This window comes from Setaria viridis, chromosome 9 (genome assembly GCF_005286985.2).
Source record: "Setaria viridis chromosome 9, Setaria_viridis_v4.0, whole genome shotgun sequence".
NCBI classification, from domain to species: Eukaryota; Viridiplantae; Streptophyta; class Magnoliopsida; order Poales; family Poaceae; genus Setaria; species Setaria viridis.
This window is the reverse complement of record NC_048271.2, coordinates 30,611,724-30,629,422: the sequence shown is the minus strand read 5'-3', so window position 1 is coordinate 30,629,422 and position 17,699 is coordinate 30,611,724. Positions and strand designations below refer to the sequence as shown.

The 17,699-nt window shown below is 43.1% G+C and overlaps 1 protein-coding gene and 1 pseudogene across 4 annotated transcripts; one reads left to right on the top strand and one right to left on the bottom strand.

The window, feature by feature from the left end:
• Positions 1-2,411: 2,411 nt before the first annotated feature.
• On the bottom strand, positions 2,412-6,225 carry LOC117840931 (F-box/LRR-repeat protein 3-like; annotated as a pseudogene).
• A 4,816-nt stretch (positions 6,226-11,041) lies between these two features.
• On the top strand, positions 11,042-17,643 carry LOC117836550 (uncharacterized). Of its 4 annotated transcripts, none has more exons than XM_034716002.2 (8): positions 14,451-14,536; positions 14,643-14,825; positions 15,358-15,646; positions 15,989-16,041; positions 16,163-16,361; positions 16,491-16,587; positions 16,701-16,783; positions 17,223-17,643. In XM_034716002.2, the coding sequence occupies exons 3-8, from the start codon at positions 15,358-15,360 to the stop codon at positions 17,228-17,230; spliced, it is 729 nt and encodes a 242-aa protein (XP_034571893.1). In that variant the 5' UTR covers positions 14,451-14,536; positions 14,643-14,825; the 3' UTR covers positions 17,231-17,643. The 4 variants fall into 4 exon arrangements, with proteins under 4 accessions (XP_034571892.1, XP_034571893.1, XP_034571891.1 ...); XM_034716000.2 differs by having other exon boundaries at positions 15,989-16,056; XM_034716001.2 differs by lacking the exons at positions 14,451-14,536; positions 14,643-14,825 and adding an exon at positions 11,042-11,175 and having other exon boundaries at positions 15,989-16,056.
• The last annotated feature ends 56 nt before the right edge of the window (positions 17,644-17,699 follow it).

Here is a 17,699-nt window from a genome sequence, read left to right as displayed (position 1 = left end):
CTTGTAAAAGAGGTGCAGATTGGTCAAGAACATGTAAAATGCTCAGATTAGTGCATTACATTGGTAAATCGGTGCATCCATAGTCCAAATGTTGTAACAAGTAACATATTTGCTAATGACGGCTTAGAGGATATTCACGTCAGAATAAGTTATTGAGCATTTTTACCATTGATATTCGTGTCGCATGAGTAACCTTCACGGTTTACGAAATTAATGTTATGTCTTCGTATTAATTATTTTTTATACAATAATTAAATTTTAATTAGAAATATTTAATTCCGTATCTCACCCTCAATGTTTTACATTTTGATTATATGCATTTTTATCTAGCTAAAAAAATAATATATTAATGCATACTAACAATATCTTTTAAAAATTTGGTGTAAATATTTTTTAAAGCCAAATGTACTTGTTTAGAAAGTAAAATTGAGCGAAATTCAAAACATACATGCTTCTCTACGTTTTCTCTACGTTTGTTAAATACACGAGCAGAAACACCGAAGAAATCTAGGCACCAAAGAAACCTAAGATCCCAGGGTCTCTCTTGTGGACTTTAGTATTTCAGTAATACCAATGGCGGAATTCTAAAATTTTATTAAATTTTAACTAATGAACAGATAAGTTACGTACACAATTGAGTAGCAACAGACAGGTTACGATCAACGACTTTTATTGACAAAAAAATAAGAATTATTGATTGGAATAAAATTTACATGCCCATCTATTTTGCTTATTACGTTCTCGTTGTAACGTTTGGACTGTAGATGCACCAATTTGTCAAGTTATTGCACTAAATTGAGCATTTTACAAGTTGTTGGATCAGTCTGCACCCATCTGATAAGTTATTGTACTAGATTTTGTTGGACCAATTTGCACCTACATGACAAGTTGTTGTATGGCTCTTTTTTTAAAGAAAATCTAATGAATTGCTAGTGGCACAGGTTTTCTATATTCTGTGGAAATTTTCTTAGTTTTGAATATACCTACTCTTAGGTCGGAAGAAAAAGTAGCAACGACAACAACTTTGCTACTTTGACGTACCGACATGCGATGCTTGTTCTTTTCTGGATCCATCATCAATTCTTACCGTGGTCTCCAACGTAGAGTGACCTTTCTGCATTTTACTGCGTCCATGGGCCGTCTAGTGTCGTTGCAGCCCGTGTTGCCAAGTTGCCTTGCCTTGTGGTTACCCGTCATCTGCAACGTGAATGTCCCGCCACACCAGCGTTTTGGGCTTCAGTCGTGCCTCCGCAAGAAATCGATGTGCTCACGTCCTGTCCACGCGGCAATCCCATGGGTGAATTTTCTTCGCCAATTCTCACAACTAACGAGATGAGGCATGAAAATTAGCGGTGAGAATTGGCGAAGAGAATTCACTTAGGACTATGATCCTTAGTCTGATTATCTTGTTTGTTTTTCCGAGAAAATTAAGAGGGGGAGTTTAGAGGTGAGGAATTATATCTGAAGTCATGATTAACGATGCATATGCATCCATCTTCCATCTAAAATAATCCTCACCCTCCCCTATGAAGTGATAGGTGGGAATTGCTCATCTAACCTCTTATTCTTTATTCCACTAAAACTCCCGTACCCTCTAAACAAACAATAGAATTTTAATCTCTCGTAGCTAAATTCCATTTCTCTCCCACCAATTACCTCCAACCAAACATACCGATAGGACTTCCAAAAGTTTTTTTTCTACGGAACTTCCGATGTATTGCGCTGTGAGTTTTCATCACCTGGACTACTTGTTTGCTCTGTTATGATAAAAGCTCAGTGCAGCCAGACCATTACAAAATTTGGCAAATTCCTGTGAAGATTAGTTTAAACCTTGTTGTTTTGTGCCACAATGTTGTGGTTAATTGTATATTGCTTCACTTGTGTATTAGCACCTTGTGATATATTGGTTGGTCTGATCGAGAGACTCATGTCATTTCAAGCCATTGAATTATTCAGTGGTAGCTTTACACTTTCTGTGTCTATTGCTTTGTTTTGATAAGTAGCAGCTGTGTATGCTCTTGCATAGTCTTCAGGGCCTTTAACTAGTTGTAGTTGTACCGAGTTAGTAAGGTAGTGTCTGATTGTGAATAAGCAAGGGTCAGGTAGCACTGAGAGCTATGTTTAAAGTTTAAACTAAACTATTGTATCCAGATTTGGTTATACACCTGTACTGCAACATGATAGTGTACTCTTGTTCAATACTAGTGAAATCATGTTGGAAGAATACATGTGTACTTCTCATTTTGTGATTGTTGGAATTTTTTTTTGCTCGTATTATTCCATTGTTTACAACAGTAGTTAGAAGCAACATCTTGCTCCGGTTGACCACTTGACCTTGGCTCAACTGGACTTGATGTTTTCCACAGAATCGTTGAAGATGTCGACCTCACCAAATTATGAACAAAGTATCGTGTACCATGTGTGCATGTCACTACCAATGAATAGGATACATTTTTAAATCTCTGTACGTCTACAAGAATAAACCTTGGGAGTACATCCATGCCCTGTTTGGAAAAAAAAAGAGGAAAAGTAGAGTATGCCTCTATAATCCATGGCCACGGGATAGAGCTAGCAAATCGAATAATCAATGAAAACATATTGCATCAAGGTTACAAATTGGATAACCCATTGGGGCTCAACCTACTAAAGCCACTCGTCAGTCGTCACTGTCAGAGACGAGGGATCAACATGGACTATGTATGCCCCTGCAAAAGATTTCATATCAGTCAAGTTCAGAGGAAAAAAGTTAGGCCTTGTTTAGTTGCCCTGAATTTGGGTGTCCAAAATTACTGTTGTAGCACTGTAGCACACTGTAGCGTTTCGTTTGTATTTGTGAATTATTATTCAAATATTGATTAATTAGGCTCAAAAGATTCGTCTCGCAAAGTACAACAAAACTGATTGCCAAGTGGATGATGCCCCAGATCAGCCCCAAAATGAGCTTAAGAATAATAGATGGTCTAGACATCTGCACACAGAGCAATTACAACTTGTCATGCTCTCATTTCTGTGATCAGGTTATGCACTCCACGGGATCAAAGAAATATATCTAAGGAAATACAAAAAATGTTAGTAAGGTTTAGATTCTAACTCTCAACGCATTCAGATAATTTGATGTCAACATGCACTTACTGTTCTGGCTTGCATAACAGCAGCTGATAGATGTACACTTGTCACATTGCATCATTCATATTGCTTATGCACCCTAGTGTTAGTTTATAATTTTCAACTCTCGATTGCCAAACAAACACATGATAATGGAGAACATGGCCGAGCCTGAAAGAAATTATTTTTTTATTAAAAACAAATTGCTCCCTCAGCAGAGGATTTTATTGAATACCTGTTGAATTCTTTTGGTGCAGTTGTTCTTGTTTCAGGTCCAATGACTCTTGTGTGCACTAGCACTTTCTTTTATTTTCGTATTTTCGTTTTCTTTCTAATGAAGAATAAAAGAAAAAGGGCCAGCTCCTTGTGTGCTTACACTTTTTTTTTAAGACTGGAAGCAAGCCATCTCGCGTCATTAACGAAAGGAGTGTTGAAATATAAGTTCAGATTTTTACCGGAATATCACCCTTGGTTTCCATATGTGACCAGAGCTCAGTTTCTGTATTGAAGGTCCATACTGCAGTAAAACAAATGATGAATTCCTAACTGTCTCTGTTGGAAGTTTGGCAGAGAATCAGATAAATAAAACAAATAGATGCGGTTTAGAAAATTAAATAGCGCAGACAAACCTGATATCTTGTCATAAGGTGGGTCACTTTTCCCTCCCACAAGAATGACGTTCTTCCCCCATGGAACCTAAACATCAAAGGATGCAGATTTGATCAATGCCAGCTGGTAAGACACTAAGATGTCGTAAAATATGACAGACAAAGCTAAACGCAAGGGCATCATTGGTAACAAGATGGCAGCAAGTAATGTCGATAGTCCTTAGGTAGCCGCAGTTGACTACAAGTGAAGCTATACCATCATCTGTAATGCCATTGCATTTGCTGAGCCCAATTTCAACCAGGTTTTTGCAGCTGTCACCGATGGACTGTAGATTTGAGGCAAAAATTTCAAGGCCATCGAGTCTTAAAACAGTCAAAGTCTCGCATATTGTTGATAACTTGGATAGAAAGCAAGTCTCTATCTCCTGCAAGTGTAAAGCAGAAGGTGAACAACCACTGGCAGTGTGAATTTGACTGCGAAATGGCATTCATTTGCATCGTGAGTTCTCAAAAGGGCAAAGCGAGCAAAGGAACTCTACTCACATGCAAACTGTGTCCAGCATTGATTTTTTGGATAAATCTTTGACTGACTATAAGTGAAGCTAAGCCTTCAGAAGTCACATGGGGACACCTCGATACATCAATACTCTGGAACAGATGAGGTTGAAAAATGCAGTAAGCACAAAGGTATCAAAGAAAGTTCACATCATAGTATACAAAGTGAATCCATACAAGATCGGCATTCCTGCAAGGTGATTACCTTCAGCGAGTTGCCTGCGCTTAGCATCAGTAGGCCATGATCGTCTACCAACAAGCAGCAGACCATTGTTATGTCCACCAACTTCTCGAGAGTGGAGAGTGATCTAAGGGATTCATTGCTCACCTGCAAAACAAGAGACAAGAAATTGGAGCATTCTTGGATTTTCATAGTAAGAAACAATGAGAATTCATCGAGCCATATGTATCCATTGTAAACTAGATAGCAGGAATATGCATGTCAATGGCGCCCCATTAAGTTCAACTGAATCTTTATTCTATCTGAAGTCAATGGTGCCCCATTAAGTTCAACTGAATCTTTATTCTATCTGAAGTCAAAATGTATGGTAAACATTGACCGAGCAATATGAAGATGCTAAACATTCCAGATTACAGAACTTCTAATCACATTGTCTCAAGCTACCATTTTTTGGAACACCATTTTCCATTTGAACAAGCATTCAATTTTTAACCAAACACTGTACCAGCAAGTAAATGCATAAATATTGAATCTTTCCAGCTCACTTGATTCGCACACGCAAAATAGCATCTATGTTGGCAAGGGAACAATCTCATAAACTATTAAACTCTAAGAAGAATCTTAATGTTTTTAAGGAAACAGCATCCTACTAACATGCCACATTTGTCCCCCATTCTAGTCAGTTCACATATGTTTCAACACTTCTGAATTCTCGACATGTCAAGTCACAATCATTTTCAATTGAATCCATCAGAGGCTTCAGACCAATCCTACTACTGACCAAAGAGATTGATACGAATTTCAGGGATGCTACCTTGAGGTAGGAGATGTCAACGCTGCGAAGCTCGGGGCACTTCTTGGCGAGCAGCTCGATGCCAATGTCGGAGATCTCACGGCACCACTTGACGCTGAGCTTCTCCAGCCCGGGGCACCCGACAGCGACCTTGGCGAGCCCGACGTCGGTGACGCCGAGGCACTTGTCCATGACGAGCTCCCTGAGCCCCGCGGCAGCGGCGAGGGCGGCCATCTCCCTGTCCCCAGCGGCGACGCGGTGGGACAGGTCGACGGCCTCCAGCCTCGGGCACGCCGCCACCATAGCCTCCAGGCCGCGCCACCCAACGCCGCTCGCCCGCGCCAGCCGCACCCGCCGCACGCCCAGCTCGCCGCCGGTGCCGGGCGGCAGCGCGGCGGCGAGGGAGGCGTCGTCGAGCCCCGCGCACGCGGAGAGGTCGAGCGCCGGGAAGGCGCGGAGGACGCGGGGCAGCACCTCGCGGCGGAGCGGGCGCGCCGACCGGCGCGACGCGGCCTCAGCTCGCGCGAAGGCGCGCTCGCGGCGAGGCGGCAGGACTTGCGGTCACGCGGGTCGCGCACGCCCGCCAGCGCGTGCGCGAGCAGGTCCAGCGACAGCGCGTCCACGCCCGCGCCGGCGCCGGCGGAGGAGCTGCCGGGGTCGTCGTGGCTCATCTCGCGGGGCGACGACGGTCGAGATCCGATCCCGCCGGTCGAGCTGGTTGTGGGGAGCGCGCGCCGGGAAGCTCCTTGGGCGCCGACTAGCGAAGCTAGCGAGGATTGCTGGTTAGCTTGGGGCGACGGCGAGCGAGCGTTGGCCGGCAGCGGCGGGGAAGAGGAGGAAGATGCTTGCAGCTTGCGGCAGTGGCGGCGCGGCGTGGGAGGTGGGTGGAGAGAGAATGGGAAGGGAGAGGAGAGGAGACGGAGGAGGAAGCTTTGGCTTTGCTGCAGACGAAGCACAGAGGAGTTGTTTAATGGTGGCCGGTTGAAGGAAGGAGAGAGGAAGTGTCAGTGGAGGAGACTGACGTGTGGGCCCGGGCGTTGTGGATTTCGAGGGAGCGGGATGACCGGATCTGTTTCTTTTTCCGGAATGGTCACCGGAGGATAGTGATATTTGCAAAGAGAGGAGGGTGGTAAATTTGTTTTTTTTAATGGAGATGGAGGATGGCGGGGAGGGACGAGGGGGAAGGGGTTGGTTGAGGTGGTCCGTGAGGCAGTAGTCGTAGATATAATATACTAGATATGAGTGAAAATGTTACGGTCTAACTATATGTTAGAAATTTTTTTTTCTAATCAAAATAAGCTGATGGATTTAGGATCCTCTAATTATTCAGTAAAATCCGTACTTTTAGCTCGCTTTGGTTCTCATCTTTCTTTTTTTCTCCACGTTCAAATAACGCAGCCCGAAGTAATCTTTTGTCCACGCTTATTCATCGTTTAGGTGGTCTTTATACCTAGCTTATCACTTTGCTTCTTCCAAGTTAGGCATCTATTACTCCAAATTAGAAAATCCCTTTGGTATACATATGCTAAAAGTTATCATTAATTATTGAAGAGATCAAAGTATTAATTAGTTACATCTGACCTGCTTTGTTGCCGGTCATGAGTAGCCACGCCACACATGCGCCACCGTCGAAGTTGCGGCGTCAAAATCCGACGCCAATCGTGGCGTGAAAATGAACTATAGCTGAGCAGTTTTGCTATGGCGCACCGCAAGGTTTTGTCAGAAAGCAACACTAACCTAGCTTTTTATGACGGTCGCAAGCTGTGGCGTGGCGAACGGACCAAGCAGCCCCATCGTCCAAGTATTTATTGGTTTTCTTAAAAGTAAGATGGACACGCTAAACACATGTACTGATGTACACCATCACATGCACAAATGCACATCTCTAGAGATTAATTTAATACGCACAAGACCTAATGTAAATTAAACATGTGTATGCACTTTCACTCTATAATTGTACTCCTAAAATCGATAAACACCAACACCGGTATCGAGCCATGAACTTTGAACCCTGGAGGGGGTGGCCCTGGCTATACGCCCAAAATTCTAACCATCCTGTCGTAAGCCAGCTTTCATTATCAATTAGTTTCATTGAGCGTTGATAAAGAACAACCTGATACATTATTCTTTTATAGGATTTGCTTTTAAAAGATGCCCGAGTGATACCATAGTGACGTTATTGGTTAAGATATTTGGTTCAAATTATGAGAAAAATCAAAGATACTTGGCACAATCACCGATCCATTCTCCTCAGTAGCAGTGGCCTTGAGGAGCCGTGAGATGAACCAAAATAAAACCACGAAGATGAGGATCATGCCTCATTGGTTAAGATATTCGGTTCAAATTATGAGAAAAATCAAAGATACTTTGCACAAACACCGATCCATTCTCCTCGGTAGCAGTGGCCTTGAGGAGCCGTGAGATGAACCAAAATAAAACCACGAAGATGAGGATCAGGCCTCATTCGCATGCCGCTGCTTATCGTGGGGGTCGAGGAGCAAAACCGCCACCAAGAGAAGATTCCACGTAAGATCACATGACTCTTTCTGCGCACTCGGATGGGCGGATGACTTTCTCGTCTCACTCACTGCAGGTGGACCGGCACCCCGATCACCTCGCACCGAGAGGACGAAACGGGAAGCTCCGTGTGGGCCGGCCGGCCGGCCGGCGACCTTCCGTACAAATGCTTCCCTGCGGGGCCACGCAGGAATCTGGTCGGCCGTACGTATCCGAGGACGGGCGTACGGCCTACCTGCAATGCGCTGCACCTGCTGCTGCCGGTAAGTCGCGATCGTCTTACCAAATACAGTATGATCCACACCACTAGAAGCAAAGATCTTACTACTCTAATATACGTCTTCTTTTTTTGTTGAGTCCTTCTTATGAAATGTTCGTGTACTCCTTTTTTTATAGTGCATTATAGAGGAGACTCACTATCAAAACATGGAGCTATAGTGTACTCCATTTTTGAGAGGTTGTATACTAATCCACCATTGTTAAATGACTAGAATGATACGATAGAGATCCGTTGTCAACCCCTACGGGATCATTATTTGCCCAGTTCGATCCTTCTTTTTTATTAATATAATTGGTAGCTCTCCTAGTTGATTTGTTAAAAAAAATATGATGGAGATCTAAATATAAGTCCAGTGATGTGCACGAATCTCATTGTAGATATTGACTCCGGGTATAATTTCTAGGCGTTCGATTCTTTTTACCGTAGAGTCGACTCATCGTCCTCCAAAAGCATGGAGGGCATAGGGTGGGTGATAGCTCTGCTAGCGTTGCATGGCGACGTACAGTACCCGTTGACGTATCCGACTGATTGGATTCCAGAAGAAGTGAGCTCGGCCTTTTCCTCTTTGCGATAGCATATCCACTTATCCCGGCGGCCCCTGTATTCTTTTATACACAAGTTGGATCGTGTCGGTTGTTAGATTCCGCAGATTGGATCAGAGCAGACCAGGTTCACTGGAGCTACCTGCCTCGAGTTCGCAAAATTAAGGAAGACTTGCACGTACGTACGTATGACTAATTATTGCACGTCATTATAGTCAAACGACGTTGTTTAGATTAATTTGCTGGAATTATAAGTTACTTTGGTTTGTTCTATTCTAAGTTTGACCGGATCCATAGAAAAAGTCAATAATATTTATGATATGCTAAATGAGTATAGTTATATTTATTATGAAATATATTTTCATAATTTACTAATTATTTGATGTGTTAGAGTTAATGCTCTTCTCTAAAAACTTGATCAAATTTATACCAGTTTGACTTAAGACACTTTATATTTTTGATGGATGGAGTACGTATGGCAAGTTTCAATACGGTGCAGCTCTAGATAAAAAAGGAATGTTTGGGGCGGGCCACACGCTCCGTAAATTTTTGAAGCTGAAGCTCTAGGTGCATCGAAAACACTTTGGTAGGGAAATCAATTTTTTGGATTAAACTCATATGTTTGATCTAATTTATTTATCCTATAAAATTTTAGAACCTTTTGTGGATTTCGAAGCTAGCTACGCGCTGCGGGTTGAAAGTGACGGATCATGCTTGGTTTCTCACTAGCCTAGTGCGACCATGTGGTAAATGAACATATAATACATTATACCAGTACGTGGCGGAGGACGGATAACAATTAAGATGTGGCGGAGTTAATTGATCTTTAAGCTAATTAAACTTCTATTTTTAGTGTGGGTGTCCTCTACTGTGCATCCATGGCAGCAGTATACACTGAATGATTCTTTCTACTGTACTGAAATCAGCAAACTGAGGTATACCCTCCGTTCTAAATTGCAGGTCGTTTTAGTATTTCTAAATTCATAGCTTTTACTTACGTATCCAGACGGATTATATATCTATGTGTGTATAAAAATCTACAAATTTTAAAATATGAAAATGACCTACAATTTATAATGGAGGGAGTAGTATTTTTCAAGGCCATCATCAGACTCGAAGTGGTTTGTATGTATACTACGAATTCGTAGTACTGAGAGACGCAGGAGTCAAATGGGCCCCGCACGGATAACAATTATTTGGGCCAATGAAGTCTACGGGCCTATAAATCACATAAGCTAGCCCATGTCAAAGTGAGTCAATCAAACAGGGAACGGAGAAAGCTATCGCGAAACTGATTTGGCCTGCGCGCGCGTGAGGCGAGGCAGCGAGCGGCCGGGGGGCCCATCGCGCAGCTGCTGCCCCTGCCCCCGCGAGTTTTTTTTCTTTTCCTTTTTTCTCTATCATTTTTTCATATTATTTATATTCAAGTAAATATGTTCACGTATAAGTTATGTGTATAAATTATTTAACAACATTCTTGTAAAGTTATAGCAGAAGTTATTCGTGTAAGTTGTGTATATCATGAAAATTGGACTACAAATATTTTCACGTAAGTTGTTGTTAGAAAAAAATTATACGTACAAATCGTGTGTATAAGTTATTCTTTCAGAAATGGCACGTAGAAATTGTACGCACAACTCTACACGCAATCAAAGTCGTGCTAAAAAAAATTATCTGATAAAAAATTGTCGATACAAAGTTATGCGTTGAAATTATGTGTATAAGTATAAGGATAATATTTAGAAAAAGAAAGTTGTAAAGTGGAAAGTTCGGAGGTTGTTTGGAACTGATGGATGGCTAGAAGCCATCCTAGCACGCTAATTAGGAAGGCTCGAAAGCTATGCCCATTTCGATTCCTCCAAGACAGATAATAGGTAAAACAAAAGTACACGTTGACGCAGTTTGCTTATCTCTGACTCTGACTATCGTGTGCACAGCACAGTGGAGTGCGGAGCACGGACGCCTCATCATCAGGGGCGGACCCACTGTTGTGCCCGGGTATTCCCGGGCATACCCAACATTTTTTGGAAATTTGTAGTAGTTTTCATAGGTATATATGTATAATATAGTTTAGGTGCAGCTATTTTGAACTCCAATTCACGTCCAAACCAAACCGGCCCGCAGGTCACCCCCGGCCAGCCAGCCCATCGGCCCATCTAGCCACTGATCCCCCCACCACCGCACTCAACCGGTCACCCCATGTCCCGAGCTCCTGTCTCCTGACCTACCGCTACCGCCGCCAGGCACAGCCGCACGACGGGGCACGGCGCACGCCCGCCTGGCCAGACGCCGCTCCACCCCCGCGGGCCGCGGCTCCCCGCTCCCGTGCTCCGGCGCGGCGTCGCCCCGTCCGCCGCGCCGCGGCGCCGCCCCGCGCCCCCCGGCCCCCGCGGCGAGATCCCGGCCGCCCGCCGCCTCCAGACCCCTCGTCCCTCCAGGGCTCCACCCGGGCGGCGCGCCGGTGCCGGCGCACAGACCGCCGCGGCGCCGCCCCGCCAGGCGCCCGCCCCCCCTCGGCCCCTCCCCGGCTCCCCCCTCCCCACCAGGACTGCCTGCTGCCCCCGGCCGGCCGGCCCCCACCGCGACTCCGCGAGGTAATCAAAATCGACTGCTCATTGCTCAATCTGACAATCTGTGTACATTGACTGCTCAATGTATCAAAATTGCTAGTGGATGCATTTCAATCTCACACAGTTGACATGAAGAAGTCAAAAATGACATTTGGTTTAGACAAATAAGCACAACAAACATGATCTTGTGTACAGACTTCTCAAATTTGTGCTAGTGTTACCTGTAGCGACTGCTACCGTAGAGAGAGTGTTTTCAATAATGAATCATGTGAAGAACAAGTTGAGAAATAGGATGGGAGATCAGTACTTGAATGATTGTTTGGTAACCTTTATTGAGCGTCAGTTCTTTTTGCAAGTCAAAGATAATGACATCATCAATCGGTATCAAGCAATGAGGGATCGGAAAGTTAAAATTAAATTGTAATTTTCTTCTAATGTTTTATAATCACAGTTTGTTATGGAATACATTTAGTTTGAACTATATGTATGTTTTATTTATTCCCTTGTGAACTTTTTATGTCGTTCGTCTAAATATTTTCTTGCAATGGGCATACCCTACTCTGAAATCCTGGGTCCGCCACTGCTCATCATGCAGGCCCGAGGCCCCCCTTGTGAATTTAAATGAAGAATATTTGAATTCATATTAGAATTCAAATTATAATATAATAAAAGGTACTATCAGATTTGATTTCGCATCGAATCCCATCCCGCTAGGATCCCGTCCGGCCGTCACTGAGCAAACGACAGGGCATGCAGTCCTCTGGACCGCCATCGTCGTCGAGGGCTCGAGAGAGCAGTACAAACGTGGAGGCCGCAGAGCAAAAGGAGCCCCCAACCAAAAGAGTACTCCTGCAGAGAGGACAACGGTGCAGCAAAGGCGACGAGCCTACTCACCCATGGCGACAAGAAAAGCTTCACGTCAGTATACTCCTGCTCGCTGGCAGCGAGAGAGACTGAAGACACTGTGCCACTGTGCTCATCATCTCTCTCTAGGTCTTTCTCTCTCTTTGGCTTTTGGGGTAGCCGATGAGGTCGCGGCGTGCCTCGTACGTGCTCCAATGGCGTCTCAACAGCGTTGGGAAATTAAACGGGGTTGTTGATTAGAGTTTCTTCTTTGAAGAAGAGGTTCGTGATTAGAGTTGGACATGGGCTTCTTTGTTAGAAGGTGAGTGAGAGAGCACCCTCAATTTGGAGTTTAATTTCAGCGTGTCAAAATCTATACTATAAAGATCCAGTAGTTTTGAAAACATTTCCCTCGCAATGAACCTACTGCGCAGGTTAGAGGGATGTGAAAGCAGAAAAGATTGATGCTTTCTAAAATGTTTCCGCTGTTTCTGTTTTTCTATCGTCACCACGCGGTGCCACACCCGCCCGGGGCATGCGCTATAAGGTCTCGCTGGGCCGCGGTCACATTCATCGTTCCTGGTCCCCGCTCCCTGACCGCCACTCGTCACCGGGTAGTGGCCTCGCCTCCACTCCCTGGTTGGCGCCATCGCCAGCCAGGCCCTGCACATTGAGGCATACCTGCCTACAACTTCACAGGATGCAAATATGATTTGCACAACATGGGCACGGGTGGAAAGGCTTCTGTGCTGAGGTTTGGGTGTAAGCCGATCCCCTCCTCTATCATTGCTAATACTTGTGATTGATCAAAAGAGATTATTTTGTGCTCCATCTCCACCTGCAATTAAAGGTTTGGGTACTGTCTTCTGAATTTTCCTTCTATTGTCACCTGATTGATTATTTATTGACATAACAATATCACATGTTCCAATTAATCTCAAACATGATAGAAACCCTAGCATTAGCATTCTTGACAAGAACATGCGAATAAGTTTTTTTCTCTGATTTGGTTGTTCTTTCCTAACGAATAAAACTCACTGCAGTACCACTACGAATGACACAAATTTTGCAGCTTGCTGGTATCCAACTAGGTGATTGGGGTCCAACACTTAGCATTGTATACGAGTAATGTTAAATTCCGTATATTTTCTATTTTTATATGGGTATGTTTTTTGTTATTGAATATGTCCATGGTGCATGTATCTATGTTTTATGAATATAAAATTCTTGTTTACTTTTAGTGTGTGCCGCACGTGCACTCACCTAGTTATGGGTTAATATAGAGTTTTTCCCCTTTTCTTTCCTGGAAGCCAATGTTTATCCAAAATTTTTAATTTGGTAGTATCTGCATCTTCTTTAAGTTGCATGTGTTATTTATTATCACTTTGTCAGTTAGTCTGATGGTGAGAGAAAAAATGTATTGTTATGTATTGATGTCTCCCATATATGCATTAACCTTTTTCTATGGTCTCTACTTCATTTCTTCTTCTACACAATATTGAGCTTGCATGCACCGACTGACTCAACCTAAAAGGTTATTGAATTGTAAAAAGGCGGATAATTTTTTTTGTACTTCAACAACACAATCTAGATGACCAACTAGACGATTAAGACATCTTATAGTGTAGCAGTAAATATACAAATAAATACTTAAATAGCTGCAAAGTTTTCATAGTTGCACTATATTTTTCAAGAAATTATAAAAAAATAAGGCATACCTTCCTGAGGTAAAAAAAATGTTGTTTTATTCTTCCATTCTATCCTCAAATAAATTCACTAAATAGCATAAAAAATGTATGGTTATGTATTGATGTGTCCCATATATGCATTAACTTTTTTCTATGGTCTCTACTTCATTTCTTCTTCTACACAATATTGAGCTTGCATGCACCGACTGACTCAACCTAAAAGGTTACTGTTATTGTAAAAAAGGTGGATAATTTTTTTATACTTCAACAACACAATCTAGATGACCGACTAGACGGTTAAGATGCCTCATAGTGTAGCACTAAATATACAAATAAATACTTAAATAGCTACACATTTTACAACAATACAGATTGGTGTCGAGGCGGATATCCGCGAGTCGGGTCCGCGGGTTTCGGTTTTGATTCCTAATTTTTATCCACGGTTACCCAAAATAGCGCGGGTTTGGGGTGGGCTTTTAAAATCACGCGTGGAGCTTCATCGAGACCCGAAACCATTGGGCCCACTAAAGACCCATTAGCAACCCTAGTATATAACTCGGCAACATCCTTATCCGACCGCACTCCGCACCAACCCAGTCACCCCCCGCACCCCCACCCCGCCGCCGTCCCGCGCGGCCTCTCCCGCACGCGTCTCGCGAGGCCGCGCCCCGCCGCCGTCCCGACCCCGCACGCCGCACCTAGCCGGCACCCCGCTCGCTCGGCCGCTCCACCCCGGGTCCCCGGCACCCCGGCCGCACCACCCCGGGTCCCCGGCACCCCGCCCGCTCCACCCCGGCACGGCGACACCCCGCCTCCTGCTCCTCCACCCAGCCGCGATTCCAGCAGTCCAGGAGGTACGACGGCACATCCCTTCCCTAGATCTCGAATTTCATGCATCATCTGTGTCAAAACTAGTACAGAGACTCAACTGATGTGTGTTTGCCTTTTTGCATTTGTAAGGAAGTGAGCAATGTCAGCTCCTGGTGCTTCAAGTGGGTCTCACGCTGCTGCTGCATCTCAATCGGTGGGTTCTCATCCTCAAACTCGACGATGTGTTGCAGCCAATTCAGTAACACCGCCATCCAATTCAGCAGCACCGGCAACTGATTCTGCAACTGTAGCCAAGTACTTCAGTCGAGCCAGGTGGAGGATCAGTGTCTAGTTCTTAAACCTTGTCCGTTGATTTTTTTATATGAGTCATACTTTGCCATGCCCAATAAGGCAATAACCTCTGTTGAAACTTTAGGTGTTCAGATCAATCATGCTTTTGTGGTTACCTGAGCTTAATTGCTGCAAGTCCATGCACATAATACTATAACAGTACTGAGTGAGCAATTTATTTTTAATAAAAAAATAATTTCTTTCAGGTTCAGCCATGTTCTCCATTATCATGTGTTTGTTTGGCAATCGAGAGTTGAAAATTATAAACTAACACTAGGGTGCATAAGCAATATGAATGATGCAATGTGACAAGTGTACATCTATCAGCTGCTGTTATGCAAGCCAGAACAGTAAATGCATGTTGACATCAAATTATCTGAATGCGTTGAGAGTTAGAATCTAAACCTTACTAACATTTTTTGTATTTCCTTAGATATATTTCTGTGATCCCGTGGAGTGCATAACCTGATCACAGAAATGAGAGCATGACAAGTTGTAATTGCTCTGTGTGCAGATGTCTAGACCATCTATTATTCTTAAGCTCATTTTGGGGCTGATCTGGGGCATCATCCACTTGGCAATCAGGCTTTTTAATTTATGGTCTCTTCTGATTTATAATCTAGAATGCTATATTATTTCATCTGGGTTGTTGCGGAGGTATCGGTACCTCCACCTGGATCGACTGAAGTACTTGGCTATTGTGGTGGATAGCAAAGAAGCTAAAAATACCGTGAAGATCAGGCAGCTATTGTGCTGGCTCTCAACTATGGGTGTGAAGTATATATGTCTCTACGACATTGAGGGTAAGACTAATAAGTTCATCATTTGAATTCTATGATATGTGATTTCAGTTTGAAGTTCATCCTTGGTTGCTAATCTACCTATATGATAATTTCTTTTTTGTAAATGAACATGCTTTATAAGAACTTAAGTGATTTTAAGCAGCAATACTGGGCTGTTACAATACTCGAGAGTTGGGATAGTGGCAGAGTGAACAAAACTAACTGCCCTGTTGCTCTTAGGCATTGTCTTCTGATGTTTTAAGTTATAGATGCATGTACTCTCTCTCTTTTTTCCTCGAGACCCGTGGGCTCTATCTAGCACACATAATATTTATTATCTTACTATTATATGTTGCATCATAGGAGTCATGAAGAAATCATTTGAACCGGCTATGGAGGGTTCAAGAGATGGGAAGGTAGGAGAATATCTGGTAACTTACGATATTAAGCTTCCCTTACTTTGTGCATATTCTCTGCTAGTTGGCTTGTTGATTGTTTTTACTGTTAATATGTATCACTGTTCATGGCAACATGTAGGGTATTAGTGCAAGCATTTCACACTCTAGCCACAAGGATTTGGCAATAGAGTGTCTTTCTGGTTCTGATGGCAAGGAGGGTATTGCTAAAGCAGCCAATTTACTTTGCTCAACTTACTTAAATGGTGATACTCATGGAGATGGCAAAACGGAGCCAACATTTACAGAAGCTGACATGGCCAGTGCGCTGAAAGCTGTAGGTATGCTTGGAAAACTTTCCTTGTTTTCATGTTTCAGCATGCTCTGCTTGATATTACTTATTTATCATTGGTTAGTGATTACTATATTATCATAACGCAAGGAGCATCTAAGTTCTGGTTTCATCTTAGGTTGTGGTGGACCAGAACCTGATCTTCTTCTCATGTATGGTCCTGCTAGATGTCATTTTGGCTTTCCTGCATGGAGATTACGGTATACTGAAATTATGTAAGTTTTCCACCAACACATTAATTAATCTTTCTGGTTTCTGATTGAGAAATTATATAGCATCGATAGTTTATTTCGACAACTGAGAGATCTCTAAAATTTTCTTTTTGCAGGCATATGGGACCACTAAAATCAATGAAATATGGTGCCGTTGTGAAAGCTTTATATAACTTCTCGAAGAAATACCAAAATTATGGTAAGCTTTAGTTTTTCAACTTCGAATTGTTCAGCAAAACCAACCATGACCATTACCATTACCATTATCTGCAATTTTATTTTAATGTAAACATTTTAGCCTGTGACATTTATCCTGACTCTGTCACAAAGGCTTCAAAAAGGAGTCGAGCTAGTTTTGACTTGAGTTGCCTCCGTTATCATTTTTGCTGATAGGATAGGTTACACTAACTTGGTTGCACATGCAAGCTATGTTTGGTCTGCTTTGTAACATGTGCCTATGTGCTGACAACACTACTCAGTAGTTCCTACATTTCACCATTGTGTATCCAAATGTTTAATGTGTTGATATGTTACAAAGAAAATGTACAAACCAGTGTCCCTGAGCATGCTAGCACAATTTGATGCCTGATTTGAAACGAATTTTTCTCATCTAGGCTGACAACCTTTGTGCATTTCAGGTAAATGAGAGTCGGTACTTTTGTAACGAAGACCAGTAGCAGTTTACTCCCTCCATTTTTTCTGCTGCTGAGTTAAGTTCATCGCCACACCCCACTCTATATTTCCCTTGCACAAGATCGGAAGCGTCACTGACAGAATATACGGGATCAGAACCCTTTGTAAAAGTCACGTACTGATTAATGAACCTGCCCTCGAGCACGACTTTGCTTGTTCAGTTGCGTCGTCAAGATTCGTGCAAGCAGTAGTCCATCGGAGGGACAATGACTGCTAGCTTGCACAAAGAAAAAAGGAAATCTTTTTTTAACAAAAAAAATTGGCTAAGCACTCACTGAAATTTATTTATTTTCCTTCTAGGAACTTTTGGTAAAGCTACAAGTCTTTTTACTTTAATATTAAGAGAAATAGACATGAGTTTCAACACCTGCACGTTCAAAAACTGCTTACGACATAAATCAGATGTGGAAGCGGGCAGCAAG